This window comes from Dendrobates tinctorius, unplaced genomic scaffold (genome assembly GCF_039654945.1).
Source record: "Dendrobates tinctorius isolate UK_male_01 unplaced genomic scaffold, ASM3965494v1 ptg000075l, whole genome shotgun sequence".
NCBI lineage: Eukaryota > Metazoa > Chordata > Amphibia > Anura > Dendrobatidae > Dendrobates > Dendrobates tinctorius.
Genome location: NW_027361743.1, coordinates 9,291,898 through 9,309,823, shown reverse-complemented (window position 1 = coordinate 9,309,823; position 17,926 = coordinate 9,291,898). Strand labels below are relative to the sequence as shown.

At 48.5% G+C, this 17,926-nt stretch overlaps 1 protein-coding gene across 3 annotated transcripts in view; it reads right to left on the bottom strand.

The window, feature by feature from the left end:
• Nucleotides 1-17,926, bottom strand: part of MRE11 (MRE11 homolog, double strand break repair nuclease) — a 296,568-nt gene that overhangs the window by 243,643 nt on the left and 34,999 nt on the right. For all 3 annotated transcript variants that reach the window (XM_073582975.1, XM_073582976.1, XM_073582977.1), the window contains exon 6: nt 14,348-14,489. In XM_073582975.1, coding sequence (XP_073439076.1) covers nt 14,348-14,489 — 142 coding nt within the window. The remainder of the gene's footprint in view (nt 1-14,347; nt 14,490-17,926) is intronic.

The window sequence follows — 17,926 nt, the reverse complement described above, 5'->3', positions numbered from 1 at the left end:
TTAGAGACCTGGAAAGCGCGCGCTCGCGGCCTAAGGCGCCCGCAAGAAGCAGGCACGCGCCAGACAGAGGAAAAGGAGGCGGGCACAGAGCGGGGAGGCGAGCGCCGGTGAGTATAGGCGGCGGCAGGCCCCGCTGCTGCTGGGGTGGCGGTGGCTACCGCCGCTGACGTGACAGATGTCTTCCTTGGTCTAACAGTATGTTTGCCTTTAATAACCTTCCCATGTTGTTTGTATTTGGTCCAGATTTTAGACACAGCTGACTGTGAACAACCAACATCTTTAGCAACATTGCGTGATGATTTACCCTCTTTTAAGAGTTTGATAATCCTCTCCTTTGCTTCAATTGACATATCTCGTGTTGGAGCCATGATTCATGTCAGTCCACTTGGTGCAACAGCTCTCCAAGGTGTGATCACTCCTTTTTAGATGCAGACTAACGAGCAGATCTAATTTGATGCAGGTGTTAGTTTTGGGAATGAAAAATTTACAAGGTGATTCCATATTTTTTCCCCTCAGAATTGAGTGATTCCATAATTTTTCCCCTATGCTTGGTTTAAAAAAGTAACCACTACTGACTACCACTTTTTTTGTTCTTGATTTCTTTTAGTGTTTCTTAAAGCCAGAAAGTTGCCATTTGAATTGACTTTAGTTTTATGCCATGTCTGTGATCTGCTTTTTTTCTACAAAATTAAACAACTTAATTAACATCCTCCAAGGCCGGTGATTCCATAATTTTTGCCAGGGGTTGTAGGCAAACAGCTTGGTGAGAAGGCAACTGTTGGCACAATTATTAGAAAATGGAAAAAGCACAAGATGACTGTCAATCTTCCTTAGTCTGGCGCTCCATGCAAGGTCTTGCCTTGTGGGGTAAGGATGAGTATGAGAAAGGTCAGGAATGGGCCTAGAACTACATGAAAGGATCTGGTCTATGGCTTGAAGAGAGCTGGGACCACAGTCTCAAACATTATGGTTAGTAAAAGATGGATTTTTGGTTCTTACCGTAAAATCTCTTTCTTGGAGCCTTCATTGGGGGACACAGAATACCATGGGTGTATGCTGCTGCCGCTAGGAGGCTGACACTATGCAAAACAAGAACATTAGCTCCTCCCCGGCAGTATACACCCAACGACAGGCACTAGGCACCTCAGTTGGTGCAAAAGCAGTAGGAGAAGCAACGGAAACTCTCAAAACATATGTACCAACCCAACAGGGGACTCAAAGACCCAACACGGTACAATTTAAACAGGGAGGGTGCTGTGTCCCCCAATGAAGGCTCCAAGAAAGAGATTTTACGGTAAGAACCAAAAATCCATCTTTCTTTATCGCCTTATTGGGGGACACAGAATACCATGGGACGTTCCAAAGCAGTCCCAAGGGCGGGAACAGCAATAAGGAACGAAAGAACAGGAAAGGCTTAGGTCGGCCGGTGCGCCACCGCCGCCTGCAGAACCCTGTAGAACCTCGCAAATGTGTGCAAGGACGACCAGGTCGCGGCCCTGCAAAGCTGCAGAGCCGAAGTCTGGTGTCGAACGGCCCACGAAGCTGCCACAGCCCGGGTGGCGTGAGCCCTCACTCCCGGAGGGGGCCGTTTTTCCTGAAGTCGGTATGCTTCCTGAATGGTAGAACGAATCCAGCGAGCAATCGTGGATTTGGATGCCGGAAGCCCTTTCCTGTGACCTTCAGAGATGACCAGCAATGAATCGGATTGACGAAGTGAAGCGGTCCTAGCGAGGTAGACACGCAAGGCTCTAACAACATCCAGCTTGTGGAGTGACTTCTCAAGAGGGTGAGAAGGAGCCGGACAAAACGATGGAAGAACGATATCCTCGTTGATGTGAAAGGAGGAAACCACCGTTGGCAGGAAGGAAGGAACGGGCCTGAGGACGACTTTATCCTGATGGAGCACCAGATAAGGAGAACAGCATGACAAGGCCGCTAACTCAGAAACTCTTCTGATGGATGTAATGGCGATCAAAAAGGTCACCTTCCATGACAAAAGCGACAAAGGAATGTCCTGGATGGGCTCAAACGGCGCCTTTTGGAGAGCGCCAAGAGCGAGATTGAGATCCCACGGTTCTATTGGTGAATGATGAGGAGGAGCCACATGAGCGACTCCTTGGAGGAACGTCTTAACCTGCGGTAAGGAAGCGAGCTCTCTTTGAAAGAGGATAGACAAGGCAGAAACCTGGCCTTTCAGGGTACTGAGAGACAGACCCGAATCTAAGCCAGACTGGAGAAAACCCAGTATGGACGGGATGGAAAAAGCCATTGGAAAAACTTTTTTATCGTCGCACCAACGGAAAAAAGCCTTCCAACACCTGTGGTAAATGCGGGAAGAGGCTGGCTTCCTGGCTTTGATCATCGTCTGAATCACCTGACTGGAAAAACCTGACTCTCTTAGAATTGCGGCCTCAACGGCCATGCCGTTAAATTCAGAGACCGAGAATTCTCGTGGTAAAGGGGGCCTTGCGAGAGAAGATCCGGACGGACTGGAAGTCTCCAGGGAACGTCCGCGAGCATGTTCACCAGTTCCGCATACCAAGGCCGTCTCGGCCAGTCTGGAGCCACAAGAATTACTGGAACGCCTTCCGATTTTATCTTCTTGACCACTCTTGGGATCAAGGCAAGAGGTGGAAAAAGATAAGGGAGTTGGAACTGGGACCACGGAATTACTAGGCCATCGCAAGCGACGGCTAGAGGATCTCTGGACCTGGCTACGAAGCGCGGAACTTTGTGGTTCATCCGAGATGCCATGAGGTCGACGTCCGGAGAACCCCAGCGCTTGCATATGATCGAAGACTGAGGGATGGAGAGACCATTCGTCTGACGCTAGGCCTTGACGACTCAGAAAGTCGGCTGCCCAGTTTTCAACCCCTGGAATGTGCACGGCGGAGATTGCTGGGACGAAACGTTCCGCCCAGCGCAGAATCCTGGCCACTTCTGACATGACTTGGTGGCTGCGCGTGCCGCCCTGATGGTTTATGTACGCCACAGCCGTGGCGTTGTCCGACTGAATGTGGATCGGCTTGCCGACGAGAAGGGGTTGCCAGCGAAGAAGGGCCAGAAAGATTGCTCTGATCTCGAGCAGATTGATAGGAAGAAGAGCTTCCTGAGGGTTCCAGTGTCCTTGAGCCGTCCTCCGATGAAAAACCGCTCCCCAACCCAGGAGGCTGGCGTCGGTGGTGATGACTTGCCACCGAAGCGGGAGGAAGGACCTCCCTTGTAGGACTGATGTAGACATCGTCCACCAAGTGAGGGATTGCCTCACTTTGAGGGGGAGAAGGATTGGTCGGTCTAAGGACCTCGTCGTCTTGTCCCAGGCTGAAAGGAGGGACAGCTGAAGAGGACGAAGGTGGAACTGTGCAAAGGGCACTGCTTCCAAGGAAGCTACCATCTTCCCCAGAATTTTCATGCAGAATCGAAGGGGAATGGGCGTTGGTCGTTTGAGGGCTCGAATCCCTTTGAACAGAGCCGCAAATTTCTCCCTCGGAAGAAACACCCAGGCCAGGTTCGTGTCGAACTCCATGCCTAAAAAAGTTAGACGCTGAGTGGGGCTGAGGACGGACTTTTCTTTGTTGACTAACCATCCGAGACGGTCGAGGGCATCCAGCGTTATCTGAAGACTTAGGAGACAGTCTTGACGGGACGAGCCCTTGATTAAGAGATCGTCCAGATAAGGAATGATGAGAATCCCTCTGGATCGAAGGATGGCCATGACCGTCGCCATCACTTTCGTGAAAACACGGGGAGCGGAGGCTAGGCCGAAAGGGAGAGCCGTGAACTGGTAATGATCGTCCTGAATCGCAAATCTGAGATATTTCTGATGTTGCAAGCAAACAGGGATGTGAAGATAGGCATCCCGTATGTCCACAGAGCAGAGGAATTCTCCGGGTTCCATTGAGGCTATCACCGATCGAAGAGACTCCATTTTGAAGTGAAGAATCTTCACGTGGCGATTGAGCAATTTGAGGTCCAGGATTGGCCGCAGGGAACCGTCTTTCTTCGGGACTACGAAGAGGTTTGAGTAGAACCCTGAAAACCGTTCGTCTGAGGGAACGGGAACAATCACTCCGGCGGAAAGAAGGGAGGAGACGGCCTGAAAGAATCCTGGAATGTGGGACCGTTGTCTTGGAGGACGAGAAAGGAAAAAACGCCTGTCTGGCGGGGAAGAAAATTCGATCTTGTAACCGGATGCGATGATTTCTCTGACCCAAGCGTCGTCGACAACCGACAGCCAAGCGTCCACGAAAAAGGAAAGTCTGCCTCCCACCCTGGAAAAATTTCCAGGTGGGGGTGCCCCGTCACTTGGAGGCAAACCTACCGGAACGGGCACCTGAGGACCTGGAGTATTGTCCTCTAGATCTCCAGCGGGGAGCGGGTTTGTAAGAAGGTTTCTTCTGCTCTCGCTCCCTAGAAGCGGAAGGACGCTCTTGCTGGACAGATCTCTCTGTGGACGAGAACGGACGAAAGGGCCTAAAGGGCCGAAAACCCTTTCTAGTAAAGGAGCGTCTTGGTCGAGACTGGGGAAGGGAAGTACTTTTACCCCCCGTGGCATCGGAAATTATTTGATCCAGTTTGGCCCCAAAGAGCCTAGAACCATGGAAGGGCAGATTGGTGAGCGACTTTTTTGAGGTGGTATCCGCATTCCATGACTTTAGCCAAAGAACTCGGCGTACAGCTACTATATTGCTGTTAGCCCTAGCTACACAACCGGCCGCATCTAAGGAGGCGGCTAAAAGGTATTTACCCGCGTGATTAATTTGATCTGCCAGCTCGTCCTGGGGAGCTGCCGCTAAGATGCCCCTGCAAAGAATTTTTGCCCAAGCCGAAATTACTTTAGCTACCCAGGAGGCAGCGAAAATAGGGCAGAGGGAGGCACCGGAGGCCTCAAAGATAGACTTCGCCAAAGATTCTAACTGCCTGTCCGTCGGATCCTTAAGCGATGCACCGTCTGGAAGGGACAGAACTGTCTTAGAAGCTATGCGAGAAACGGGAGGGTCCACTTCAGGGGCTTTGGTCCATTTAGAAAGCAAATCAGCCTCAAATGGGTACAAAACATCCAAATACCTGCGGCCCGAAAAACGTTGCTCAGGGTGCTCCCAATGTTTGGCTAGAGTAGTATCAAACTCGTAGTGGTTTGGAAAAGTTTTAGATGGAGGTTTTGACCATTTAAATGGGACAGAACATTCCTGAGGAAGGGGCTTGTCCTGCTTAATCTCCAGGGTTTGGAAGATGGCTGAAAGAAGACTATCGACCATACTTCGTGTTTTAGACATGTCATCTGCTTCTGAACTAGATCCTGATTGTGGATCGTCGTCTGACCCAAGGTCGTCCACTGAAGGAGACGGACCCCTGGGTGAAGCAGACGGGCCTAGCGAACTGGAAGAAGAGCCCGATAGGAGACGCTTCCTGGACATCCTATTCGGCCTGACCCTCTGAAGGTCGCGGTCAGGAGCGGACGACTCACCCTGAGAGGCGGTCGGAGCAGCGGTGGCTGAAGATAGCTGAGGCAAACGTTTTAGGACCTGGACCAGGGACTGAGAAACTTTGGTCAGATCGGATACCGACTGAGACATGGCTACGGCCCATTCTGGGAGAGGAGAAGTGCCCCCATCACGGGGATCTGTGTGCTCCTGAGAGGCCGACATAGCTGAAGGACTGCAGGACGGGCAGAAAGGAGATGGCTGACCTGAAGCCCACTTCCTCTTACAGCGCGCACAGGCGTAATGAGTAGCGGTGGGCCTGAAACAGAGATCCCCTGCAGGGTTGGGCATCAGGAAAACTGCGCTGAATGTCCGCGGAAATTGGGGAAAGAACTGCGGAGGAGGGCTAATATCTCTGCATAGAGCAGAGCCTACCTAGTTCCGGCGAGCAGCAGAAACGCTGAAGTGTCCCCCCAAGCAGCGCAGAGAAGCAGGACCGAAGAACAGGAAATGCCTGATTAGGTGAGCGGTGGGCGGAGCTTAGCGGCTGAGCCACAATTGGAGCAGAGATGAAGGAAGGGGATGAGAAGCCCTGTGATGGGCTAAAAAAGGTGCGAGGAAAGCGCGCTCAGAAAGAGGAGGAGGCGCTCTGAGAGCGGGCAACAAAATGAAAGTGAAAGTAAAAAACCAGCGCCGCAGCCCCGTGATTAAAACGCCCAGGAGGAGAAGAGAAAGTCCCTGTAATGGAGGTACTGGCGCGCAGGAGAGCTGTGGGAAAACATGGCCAGCAATGAAAACAGGGAGATAAAAACCCCTGTATTCAGCCTTGTAATATGAGTGGAGAGGCGCGCTGCTAGTGAGAGTGGCGACCGACAGGCAGGGAGAGGGGCGGGAAATTCAAATCCTGGTGATGTCCAGTTACCCACCAATGTGCCTTTTGGGATGCTGCGGGCTGGAGGGATCGTTCAGGCACCTACCTGAAGTCCCTGAAGAGGATGACCACAGGGGCCTCTCACTAGGGTAGTGGCCGCTGTCCTCTGTACCCGCTTTTTGTAGAAGACGGCATTAACCTCTTGATGGCGAGGGGAATCTTTCGATCGCCGTCTTCCTCTCAGCCCTGTCCCGAGAGAGGGGTGAGGAGGGGGATTTTTGGCAAGGACCAGCCACCTGTCCGCATCCCATAGCACCCAGAGGTGATATGGGACAAAGTCCTGCCAGCGCACTGAGAGTTGCGATGTGGGATCACCACACTGCTCGCTCAGCCGCCTGATATGGGAAAGCAGAGTGAATTTTCACCCTGTTTCCCGACTTGAATCTGCAAAATAAAAGACAAGAGAATTAAAAAGTTCACACTAGAACACCTAAAGAAAGAAAAGGTTAATTTGCGGATCTGGGAAGATCCCGGTCCGCCTTCTACAGACACTAAGCACAAACTGAGGTGCCTAGTGCCTGTCGGTGGGTGTATACTGCCGGGAGGAGCTAATGTTCTTGTTTTGCATAGTGTCAGCCTCCTAGCGGCAGCAGCATACACCCATGGTATTCTGTGTCCCCCAATAAGGCGATAAAGAAACACTACCTCGTCATGGATTAAAGTCCTGCAGGGCACGCAGGGTCCCCCTGCTCACATCAGCACATGTCCAGGCCCGTTTGAAGTTCGCCAATGACCATCTGGATAATCCAGAGGAGGCATGGGAAAAGGTCATGTGGTCAGATGAGATCAAAATAGAACTTTTTGGTATCAATTCCACTCGTCGTGTTTGGAAGAAGAATGAGTACAACCCCAAGAACAACATCCCAGCCATGAAGCATGGTGGGGGAAACAGCATACTTTAGGGGTGCTTTTCTGCAAAGAGGAACGGACAACTGCACCATATTCAAGGGAGGATGGACGGGATCATGTATCGCGAGATTTTGGAAAACAACATGCTTCTCTCAGTGAGAGCATTGAAGATGGGTCGTGCCTGGGTCTTCCAGCATGACAATGACCTGAAACACACAGCAAGGGCAACTAAGGAGTGGCTCCGTAAGAAGTATTGTAAGGTCCTGGAGTGGCCTAGCTATTCTCCAGCCCTGAACCCAATAGAAAATCTCTGGAGGGATTTGGAACTCAATGTTGCCAGAGAAAGCCTCGAAACCTGAAAGATCTGGAGAAGATCTGTACAGGAGGAGTCGGCCAAAATCCCTGCTGCAGTGTGTGCAAAATTGGTCAACAACTACAGGAAACGTCTGACCTCTGGAATTGCAAACAAAGGTTTCTGTGCCAAATATTAAGTTCTGTTATTCTATTGTATCAAACACATATTTCATGCAATAAAATGCTAATTAATTTTTAAAAAATCCAGAAAATCACATTGTATGATTTTTACGTAAGATTCTGTCTCTCACAGTTGAAGTGTACCTACGATAAAAATTACAGATCTCTCCATTCTGTGTAGGTGGGAAAACTGGCAAAATCGAAATCCTGGCTAAAGTCTAACCTGGGAGAGGCGTTCTCTCCAATGTTTGTTGTGAAGATAGCCCACCATATATTGGCAAAGTCTTCCCCTCCTGGAGCACCCTCAAGACCCTTTCTCGCCTGGCTACTGACTTCCAAGGAATGAGACACGGATCTCCCCTTTGCCAAGAAGAAGGACCTCTTTAAGTACAATAATACCATTGTCTTCATTTTTCTACTGAGCTCCAGAAACAAAAAGTCTGATACTTGGAGGTTAAGAGGAAATTCAGAGATGGTGTATCAGGCGCGGCTCAGGTTTGTTCATGAGGGATCTACGGTCTCCTTAACGACTCCAACCAAGGCAATACAACTGCTGCAATCCTGCAGTCCGAAGGGCCGAGACGGGGAACCATTTGGTCATTATGTCCACCACCAGTCTGATGGTAGCTCTATAGCATCTATGTCTATAAGGAGCAACTGCTCAAGTCTACATTACCTTGTGCCGACCGCTGTCTGAAGCTCAGACAACCTCTGAACATCACCGTTGGGTTTTTCTCTAAGTTACCTTTATTCCCACGGACGGCTTTCTCCTCTCTCTGGTATATATTTCTCTCTATTGCTTTGTCCGGGTTAATGTACTTGGGGGGAGTCATACTGCAATGTCCAAACTGTTTAGGTGATATGGTTATACTGTTCGACGACACTTTGGGGTTATATCTACGGCTACCTGGATGATGTGCATGACACAGAATTGATAGAGGTCTGAGCAGTCCGCAGGAACACATCCGGTAAATTGGCAGATTAGACCACATAACCCTCATATACTGTGTGGCCAAAAGACGCATCTGACCTGTGATTTAGTTATATTGTTAACCAAGCCCTGGGGGTTAATGGTCTGCTCACTCCTATCACATGTACTATTCTAGAAGGGTTTCCTTACTTATCCACAAACTCTTATGTTAATGTCACAAGGACCCGTCCTGTGTGACACGACCCGCAGGTCGGTAACTAAAACAACAAAACTGGCACGTGTAACTGTCCTGTGTGACACAACCTGCAGGCCAGTAACTGAAACAAGACACGGGGGAAGGGGAAACAGTTACAACGGTGGGCCCTGAGATAGGGAGCGGGGGCGTGGAGACTTCCTGCACTCCCCTGAGTCAGTGTCCCTCACACTCCTAACGTTCCCTATACAGGCTCCTCACCTGTCGCCGATCAGGATACCTGTCACCCTAGCACACCCTACACCTATCCCTTGCTAGGGAGCTGGGTGGTGCAGGCACTGGCCCCACCGCTGTACTAATACACACCAGGGAAAAATACAAACAGGGGAAACACCAAAAACACTTATCTTGCTCTGCTGCCGCACCAGGCAGCAGAGTGCATCACCGGATTAACTTTTCGCAGTGGCTCGACACCTCAGAGCCTTCTGCCACCCTCACCATCTCACTCTGCTGCGGACACCGGGCAGACAAAGTTCAACACCAGTTTCGGCAGTCTCCAACCTTCAAGCCAGCTGCTAACTTCACCAGGTTTCTGCAGTGGCTTCACACCTCAGCCAGCTGCTCCCTTCACCGTGGTTGGAATCCCAAAAAGACGCTATCACCAACACCTGCTCATAGACCATGTGACCCTATATAGGAAAAGGGAATGGTCAAATGATCAGGGGCCAAAAGCTGCCATAACCCCAGTGACCACCGGGGGCAAAAGGCAAAGCAAAGAAAACATCAAGTGCAATGACACTTGTGGCCACCGGGGGCAAAAGGTAACCAAAGCAACTATTAGGATGCAATGGCACCCGTGGCCACCGGGGGCAAAACTAACCTTAAGCCAAAGGCTTGAAGGGAAAAAAAAAGGTTTACATGCGTTAATCCAGAAGCTGACACGGCTCCAAGAATTGGATCGTGACAGTACCCCTCCTTCAATGAGGGGCCTCTGGACCCTCAACACCGTATTACACTACTGCATGCCACCTACAGTGCGGACGCCTTGTTCCATGAGAGTTAACTTCAACCATCATCTGACACTCCGGGTTATGGCAAGAGAGGGTAGATGGAGGCGAAGACGTATACTCTGGAGGCACCACAAATCTCCAGAGCACCGACCTGGGGAACAAGCTACGCCTGGGTATAAGAAAGGATAACTCAGACACCCATGCAAACACGTACGCACCCAGGTCCGGACCTGAACGTTTATTGCCATTCACTCTCTTGCCACTAGATGGTGAACTCCTCACAACACCGACAAAAGAGGCGTCCCCCCGTGTCGTAACACTCACACCCCCACAAGGCTCAGAGGCAAACTCTTCTCTCTGCCCCCCTCCTAATAGGACTCTGACTCAGAGGGGCAGCTTGTGGTGAGGGTTGCGATTTGCCCCTACTCTTTGGCAGCACTCCTGCTGCCACTACTGGAGGAGAAGGGGACAGGGATATGGAGGAAATATACACTCCTTGGTCGTCTTCCTCCACACGACCAGGAGGGGGCGGCTTCTTAGATGGTAAAGAATTTTCGGCGTGAGCCCCACGGACCATATCACCAGTGTGCTCACTACAGGGACGTACCCCTTCACCTCGGGGAACCCCAGACAGCACCATGGGGACACCAACTCCCCCCACCTGCCTGGGTGCGTCCGCGAGTATGAGCAAGTCCCGCTCCCCAGCAGGGACTCCAGGGGGAATATCTGCCAGAGCCGCAATTGGGAAGGGAAAGAAGAAGGAAATATACTCTTCCTGGCCGTCTTCCTCCCCACGACCAGTAGGGGGCGGCTTCTTCGATGTTAGAGAATTTTCGGCGTGAGCCCCGCGGACTAAATCACCACCCACCTGCCTGGGTGCGTCCGCGTGTATGAGCAAGTCCCGCTCCCCAGCAGGGACTCTAGGGGGAATATTTGCTAAAAGCCGCACATTGTGGTTCTGGTTGAGCCAGAGGGGAGGCCCCAGACCCTGATAAGTGCTGCTGCTGCTCCAACACACCATGCAGCTCCTCATTCTACTCAGTGAGAACCAGCAGCAATTGCTCACCGGACTGTACTAGGCCCATGGCTCACCAGAGAAAATATAAGGTTGGTGATAATGTCACGAGGACCCATCCTGTGTGACACGACCCGCAGGTCGGTAACTGAAACAACAAGACACGGGGGAAGGGGAAACAGTTACAACGGTGGGCCCTGTGATAGGGAACGGGGATGTGGAGACCTCCTGCACTCCCCTGAGTCAGTGTCCCTCACACTCCTAACGTTCCCTATACAGGCTCCTCACCGGTCGCAGAGCCGGATACCTGTCACCCTAGCACACCCTACACCTATCCCTTGCTAGGGAGCTGGGTGGTGCAGGCACTGGCCCCACCACTGTACTATACACACCAGGGAAAAATACAAACAGGGGAAACACCAAAAACACTTATCTTGCTCTGCTGCAGCACCAGGCAGCAGAATGCATCACCGGATTAACTTTTCGCAGTGGCTCGACACCTCAGAGCCTTCTGCCACCTTCACCATCTCACTCTGCTGCGGACACTGGGCAGACAGAGTTCAACACCAGTTTCGAAAGTCTCCAACCTTCAAGCCAGCTGCTAACTTCACCAGGTTTTTGCAGTGGCTTCACACCTCAGCCAGCTGCTCCCTTCACCGTGGATGGAATCCCAAAAAGACGCTATCACCAACACCTGCTCATAGACCATGTGACCCTATATAGGAAAAGGGAATGGTCAAATGATCAGGGGCCAAAAGCTGCCATAACCCCAGTGACCACCGGGGGCAAAAGGCATAGCAGAGAAAACATCAAGTGCAATGACACTTGTGGCCACCGGGGGCAAAAGGTAACCAAAGCAACTATTAGGATGCAATGACACCCGTGGCCACCGGGGGCAAAACTAACCTTAAGCCAAAGGCTTGAAGGAAAAAAAAAAGGTTTACATGCGTTAATCCAGAAGCTGACACGGCTCCAAGAATTGGATAGTGACAGTTAAGAGGCCAGGGTGATCTGCAGGGACGTTTTATTTTCATATATTCAGAGATAAACTCTAATTACTATGTCATCATCCCCATCAGCTCCTCGAGAAATTCTCCTTTGGGCAGCTGTTAGCTTTGCCCTAGACTGTCATTTGTATGGGGCATTTTAAAGTAAAAGGGTTGTCCCATGAACAAAGTACATTTAAAAAAAAAAATCTTACAATAATAAGTTTCACAATTGGATGTGTTAAAAAATGTACCTGTACCAAGATAATTGTATGCCCCTGTTGTGTGCTGTGTAATTGCTGTGTCCAACCACGTAGAGCTGCTCCAGTTCATTGGTCGACACATACCACATCTTCTGGCTATTGGGGGAAGGATAAGTCACTTATGATAAATGAGTATACAGACGACACAGAAGGGGCTCACAGCTGTTACTTTCTGAGGAAACACATTTCCCTGTTTTATCACAGGAGTGTTTCTATCGCATCTCCAGTCCTCTGAGCTCATCATAAAACATGCCAGTGAGCTAGGGGCTCCAAGCCGCTGAGCTTGCATCTCACTGATTTGTTCTCAGAGAGGGCTGGAGATGCGGATAAACACTCACTCCTCTGATAAAGCAGGGAAATGTGTGTTACCTCAGAAAGTAGCAGATGTGAGCCACTGCTTTGTCATTTCTGTATATGCGATTATTATAAGTGCCTTATGCTTTCTCCCCTGGCCAGGAGATCGTGATGTGTCAATTACTCACTTACTAAGCTGCTTTCTGTCATTTAATAAAATCACAGCTTTAGCTGCTGCAGATGAACTAGTGCTCTGAATGCTGAGCTCTGTATAACTCCGCCCCATCACTGATTGGAAGCTTTCTGCCCATGAACAGAATACACAGAAAGCAAAGCAGCCAATCAGCGTTGGGAGAGTGTGTCACAGAGCTCATGAATATGGAGGACTACGTGGTAGCAGGTTCACTAGTCCTCTAGTGATAATCTCCTGCTGATATAGCACTGATTTTATCAAAACTACAGAAAGCAGCCAGTAAGTGACACATCGCTGCAATCAGGGTCTCTGTATCCACATGATGCTGCTTACCGATTAGATGGCAAAAACCTAGTGACGGATTCCCTTTAATGGTTCTGAATCTGATATTACGCAGTACCTAGCAGATTTACAATTCCCGATGTCTGATGAGACCAATCACGCTTCCCAAGACGCAGACATTACTGCGGATGAGATTGGCTTGACCATCTGAGATATGGCTAGGGGTAAATCCTGATGAGCTTCCAATGGAAATTTGTAATAAATAGTTATATATTGTAGTACCCCTTTTACATGCCTACATCTTTAGGTACTGTGAGGTAGCGCTGTCATCTAGTAGGGGATCACTCGCTTGGCAGAGAACAAAACACATCCGGCACCAGGTTTTCCATAAAAACATAGCAGTCCATGCGGTTTATTCACCCTCATAAACCACAGCAGCAATGTACAACAGCTTCATATCACCAGCATAGCGTCCATTAAACAGGATATTCAGCCCCAGTGTTATCTCACCCGTCAGGGTTCCTTATGCGGCTTATCAGGACGTTTTATGTTAGTTCCCTCCAGGGAGCTCTCAGGCACACATCGCCCTTGCACACGCCCAGCCGCTCCACAGGCTGTTAGTGAGGAGATCCTTCTCCTCACGGGACCTTCCAAACTGGACCAACCTGGCCCCAGCATTCACCCCTTGTGACCTATCCTGGCTACGTTATATGGTCCGTAGCCACGCCCACTGGGTCACATGGCTATGACTTCATCACAGGTCCTTCACCTACTCACATACCCTTTTTACTATAGGTGTTATCAGACACACCCCTGGGTGGGTTTGTGGGCAGCTAGAACCCGCCCATCTCTCCAGCTGCCTGAAGGCTTCTCCCTAACACATAGGCACGAAAAATCAGCTCTGCTGATCAGCATATAACCAAGCCTTCATCTCAAAGCCACCCACTTTGAGACACACCACGGCCACTCCGTATTCTGTCACTCATCCTCTCTCTTGGGACATCCACACAGCGCCCCCTAGTGGACACAGTGGTCATTACACCACAGTACCCTTCCAGTCTCAATCTATGATTATACTGTTGTAGTCTTGCCGACACCAGTGGAGAATCCAATGGAGTTTGGGTCTTACTGGTTAATATTATTTCTTCCCCCTCCTGCTCATTACAGAAGGGTACACGACAACCGTGCCCTTTGTATCTCTATTAAATGGGGTAAACGTCACTTGTGTGCCCCTCTTGGGTGCCACAGATTCATGCCTACCCAGTCTCCCCCAGTACCATTAATAGATAGTTTTAAATCTCTGGAAATTCACATCCCTAGAGATCCCAGCAGGGACCTGTTCCTGAACATCCAGTCATTACGTCACTATTCGCATTATGGAAGAAATTACCATCATCGGTTCGTACCGTCGTGTACATGGGTTTGGAATAAATTTATTTATTTTTTCACTTTTTTGAAATGGAAGTGGTGCCATTTTTTATTAGCTAAATGTCTAGCACTTACCTAGTCCATACATGGCTATCTTTGTCCGGCCTTTCTGCAATAGTATCGGGCTGATGTCAATTTTCTCCACAGATGTGGAACGGCCAAAATGGTTGACCAGTCCGGCACAACTGAGTAAATCCAGTGCACACAGTCCATCCGCCTGTGAAGAAATGACATGGAGGTGGAACTTGATAGAGCCGGTGATGGTGACAGTAACTTTCAATCAAACAGTGTGACTTCTCCGTCCTCCTTTGTCGGGGAGCATATAGGTCATTATCACCCATAGGAGACATTTGTGCCATGGTTGGAAGAGCCAAGGAGAAGGGACTGTGAACAGCACCTGGCAAAGGTGTTTGATGCACTCTATTTTTGGCGGATGGTGAAACTTAAAGTAGGGCTTGGATGGAGAAGGCGAACCAGGGTTTGGCCTCCACCGCAGACAGTAGGAAACTTGAGAAAGGTGGCGTGAGGTACTGGTTCTTACAGACAAGATGAAGCTGGTGTGGGGAGACTTATACAGGAAAGATGTATATCTTTGTACAGTGTTAGCCAATAGATAGAAGAATATGTAGAATTGAGAGTCCTCAGTGGTTGATACCTTTTAATGGCTAACTGAAAAGATGGTAACACATTGCAAGCTTTCGAGACCACTCAGGTCTCTTCATCAGGCTAGACTAATACAAAAACTGAAGAATCATATATTTATACACAACACAGTACAGAAATAAGGCTATAGATAAAACCCAAAAAGTGGTCATAAATGGCTGCACATCCAGTTGGAAAAATGTCTCAAGTGGGGTACCACAGGGCTCTGTCCTGGGCCCTGTATTGTTCAACATCTTTATCAGTGATTTAGATGAAGGAATTTAGGGTAAACTGATTAAATTTGCTGATGACACAAAGCTAGGAGGGATAGCTAATACTAGAGAAGAGAGAGAGGGGATTCAAAAAGATATACTGTATATAAACTGGAGCAGTGGGCAGCAACTAACAGAATGGTTTTTAACAGGGAAAAATGCAAAGTACTACATCTGGGCAATAAAAATGAAAGACGCATATACAGAATGGGAGGAATAGGGCTAAGCAACAGCACATGTGAAAAAGACTTGGGTATACTAATAGATCACAGACTGAATATGAGTCAACAGTGTGATGCAACAGCAAAAAAGGCAAATGCAATTCTAGGATGTATTAACAGAAGCATACAGTCTAGATCACGTGAAGTCATTATTGCCCTCTACTCCTCTTTGGTCAGACCTCATCTGGAATACTGTGTCCAGTTTTGGGCGCCACGTTTTAAAAAAGACATCAACAAACTGGAGCAAGTTCAGAAAAGAGCAACCAGAATGGTGACCGGTCTGCAAACCATGTCCTACGAGAAACGGTTGCAGGATTTGGGAATGTTTAGCTTGCAGAAGAGAAGACTGAGAGGAGACTTAATAGCTGTCTACAAATATCTCAAGGGCTGTCACATTGTAGAAGGATCATCTTTATTCTCATTTGCACAAGGAAAGACTAGAAGCAATAGGATGAAACTGAATGGGAGGAGAGACAGATTAGATATTAGAAAAAACTTTTTGACAGAGTGATCAATGAGTGGAACAGGCTGACACGAGAGGTGGTGAGTTCTCCTTCAAAAGAAGTCTTCAAACAGAGGCTGGACAGACATCTGTCTGGGATGATTTAGCGAATCCTGCTTTGAGCAGGGGGTTGGACCAGATGGCCCAGGAGGTCCCTTCCAACTCTACGATTCTATGATAAGACAACTGACGTGAAGCAGAACTATCATTATGGGAGAGTGATAGACAGTTATGGCCATAAATATTGGAACAGTTCATAGATAAGGAGTGTGAATGTTTTATTGACCTCTGATTGGGGTCTGGTAATGTGTTGTGATGCCCCCACAAGGTCTTAAGAGCAAATTCCTTAATTGATCTAAAAAGACTTAAATCCATGCAACACATTCAGAAAGACCTCTTTGAATCAGAGCTACCATCCAAGAACAATTCAAAACCAGATTACAAAAGCCACCAGAATGTCAAGGAATCACCTGCTACATTACAAAGCTAAAGAAGAAAATAACCGAGTGCCTCTAGTGGTCACCTACAATCCAAATCTGGAAGTGCTAAGGGGAGCTGCATGTAAATTACAACCTTTACTACAATAAGATGCCTGATTACAATCCATATTTCCAGACCCCCCCACTGCTGTGTTTTAGGCAGCCCCCTAATCTAAGAAGCATCATTGTCAGGAGCTCCTTGTCCTTTCCAACAGCTGCAGGAACCTTTCCTCACAACCAGAAAAAATGTAAAACCTGCACATTTATAATGACCACGGACACGATAAAGATCCCCAACTCACATCAGGACTACAAGATCCCAGGTGCTTTCAGCTGCATCACATCTAATGTGGTGTACTTAATTATTTGTACTAAATGTCCAACTGGGGGTCTGTATGTAGGGGAGACAGGGCAAAAACTGAGAAGACGATGAATTCTCACCGCCACACAATAAGAGAAGAAAGAAAGGATCTACCTGTAGCAAAACATTTTTGTATCCCCGGTCATAGCATGATGGACATGAAGTTACTTGTATTAAAAGGTAACTTCAAGTCTTAGAGAGACAGAAGCGTCTGGGAGTATAAACTCATGACAACCTTTGACACACTCTATACAGGAATGAATGTGTTGCATGGATTTATGTCTTTTAACATCAATTAAGAAATTTATTATTAATAATAATAATAATAATAATAATAATAATAATAATTTTATTTCTATAGTGCCAACATACTCCGCAGCACTTTATATTAGAGAGGGGACTTCTACAGACAATAGACCTTACAGCATAACAATAAACACAGATCAAAACAGATACCAAGAGGAATGAGGGCCCTGCTCGCAAGCTTACAATCTATAAAAAAAAGGGGGAGACACGGAAGGTGGATGGTAACAATTGCTTTTATTGTTCGGACCAGCCACAGTGTAAGAATCGGGTGTCCTTGTAATGCTGCATGAACCAGTTAACAGTCTAAATATGTAACAGTACAGACACAGAGGGCTATTAAATGCATAAAGCGTGTGAGAAGATGATGCGAGTAGCCTGGTTATGGTAAAAAATTTGAATGGGCCACAAAGGAATATTTAGGTTAATGCGTTGAGGCGGTAGGCCAGTCTGAACAAATGCATTTTTAGGGCACGCTTAAAACTGTGGGGATTGGGGATTAGGTCTCTTTCACACATCAGTTTTTTACCATCAGTCACAATCCTTCGCTTTGTGAAAAAAAAGGGATCCAGCAACTGATTTTGCTGGATCAGTTTTTTTTCTCATGGACTTGTATTAGCGACGGATGGCCACGTTTCATCCGTCTTTTGACGGATCCGTTGGAAATTCTGTATCCGTCAGCTGGATTCAACGGACATAGGAACGTTTTTTGTGTACGTCGAAAAGTCGGACAGCGACGGATCCAGCGCCATCCGTCGCTGGCTACAATGGAAGCCTATGGGCGCAGGATCCATCGCCGGATTCCATTTTTTACAACTGATTATACCCGGAATAATTTTGATTCCTTTAATTTTACCCCGACAGCCATTCTGCC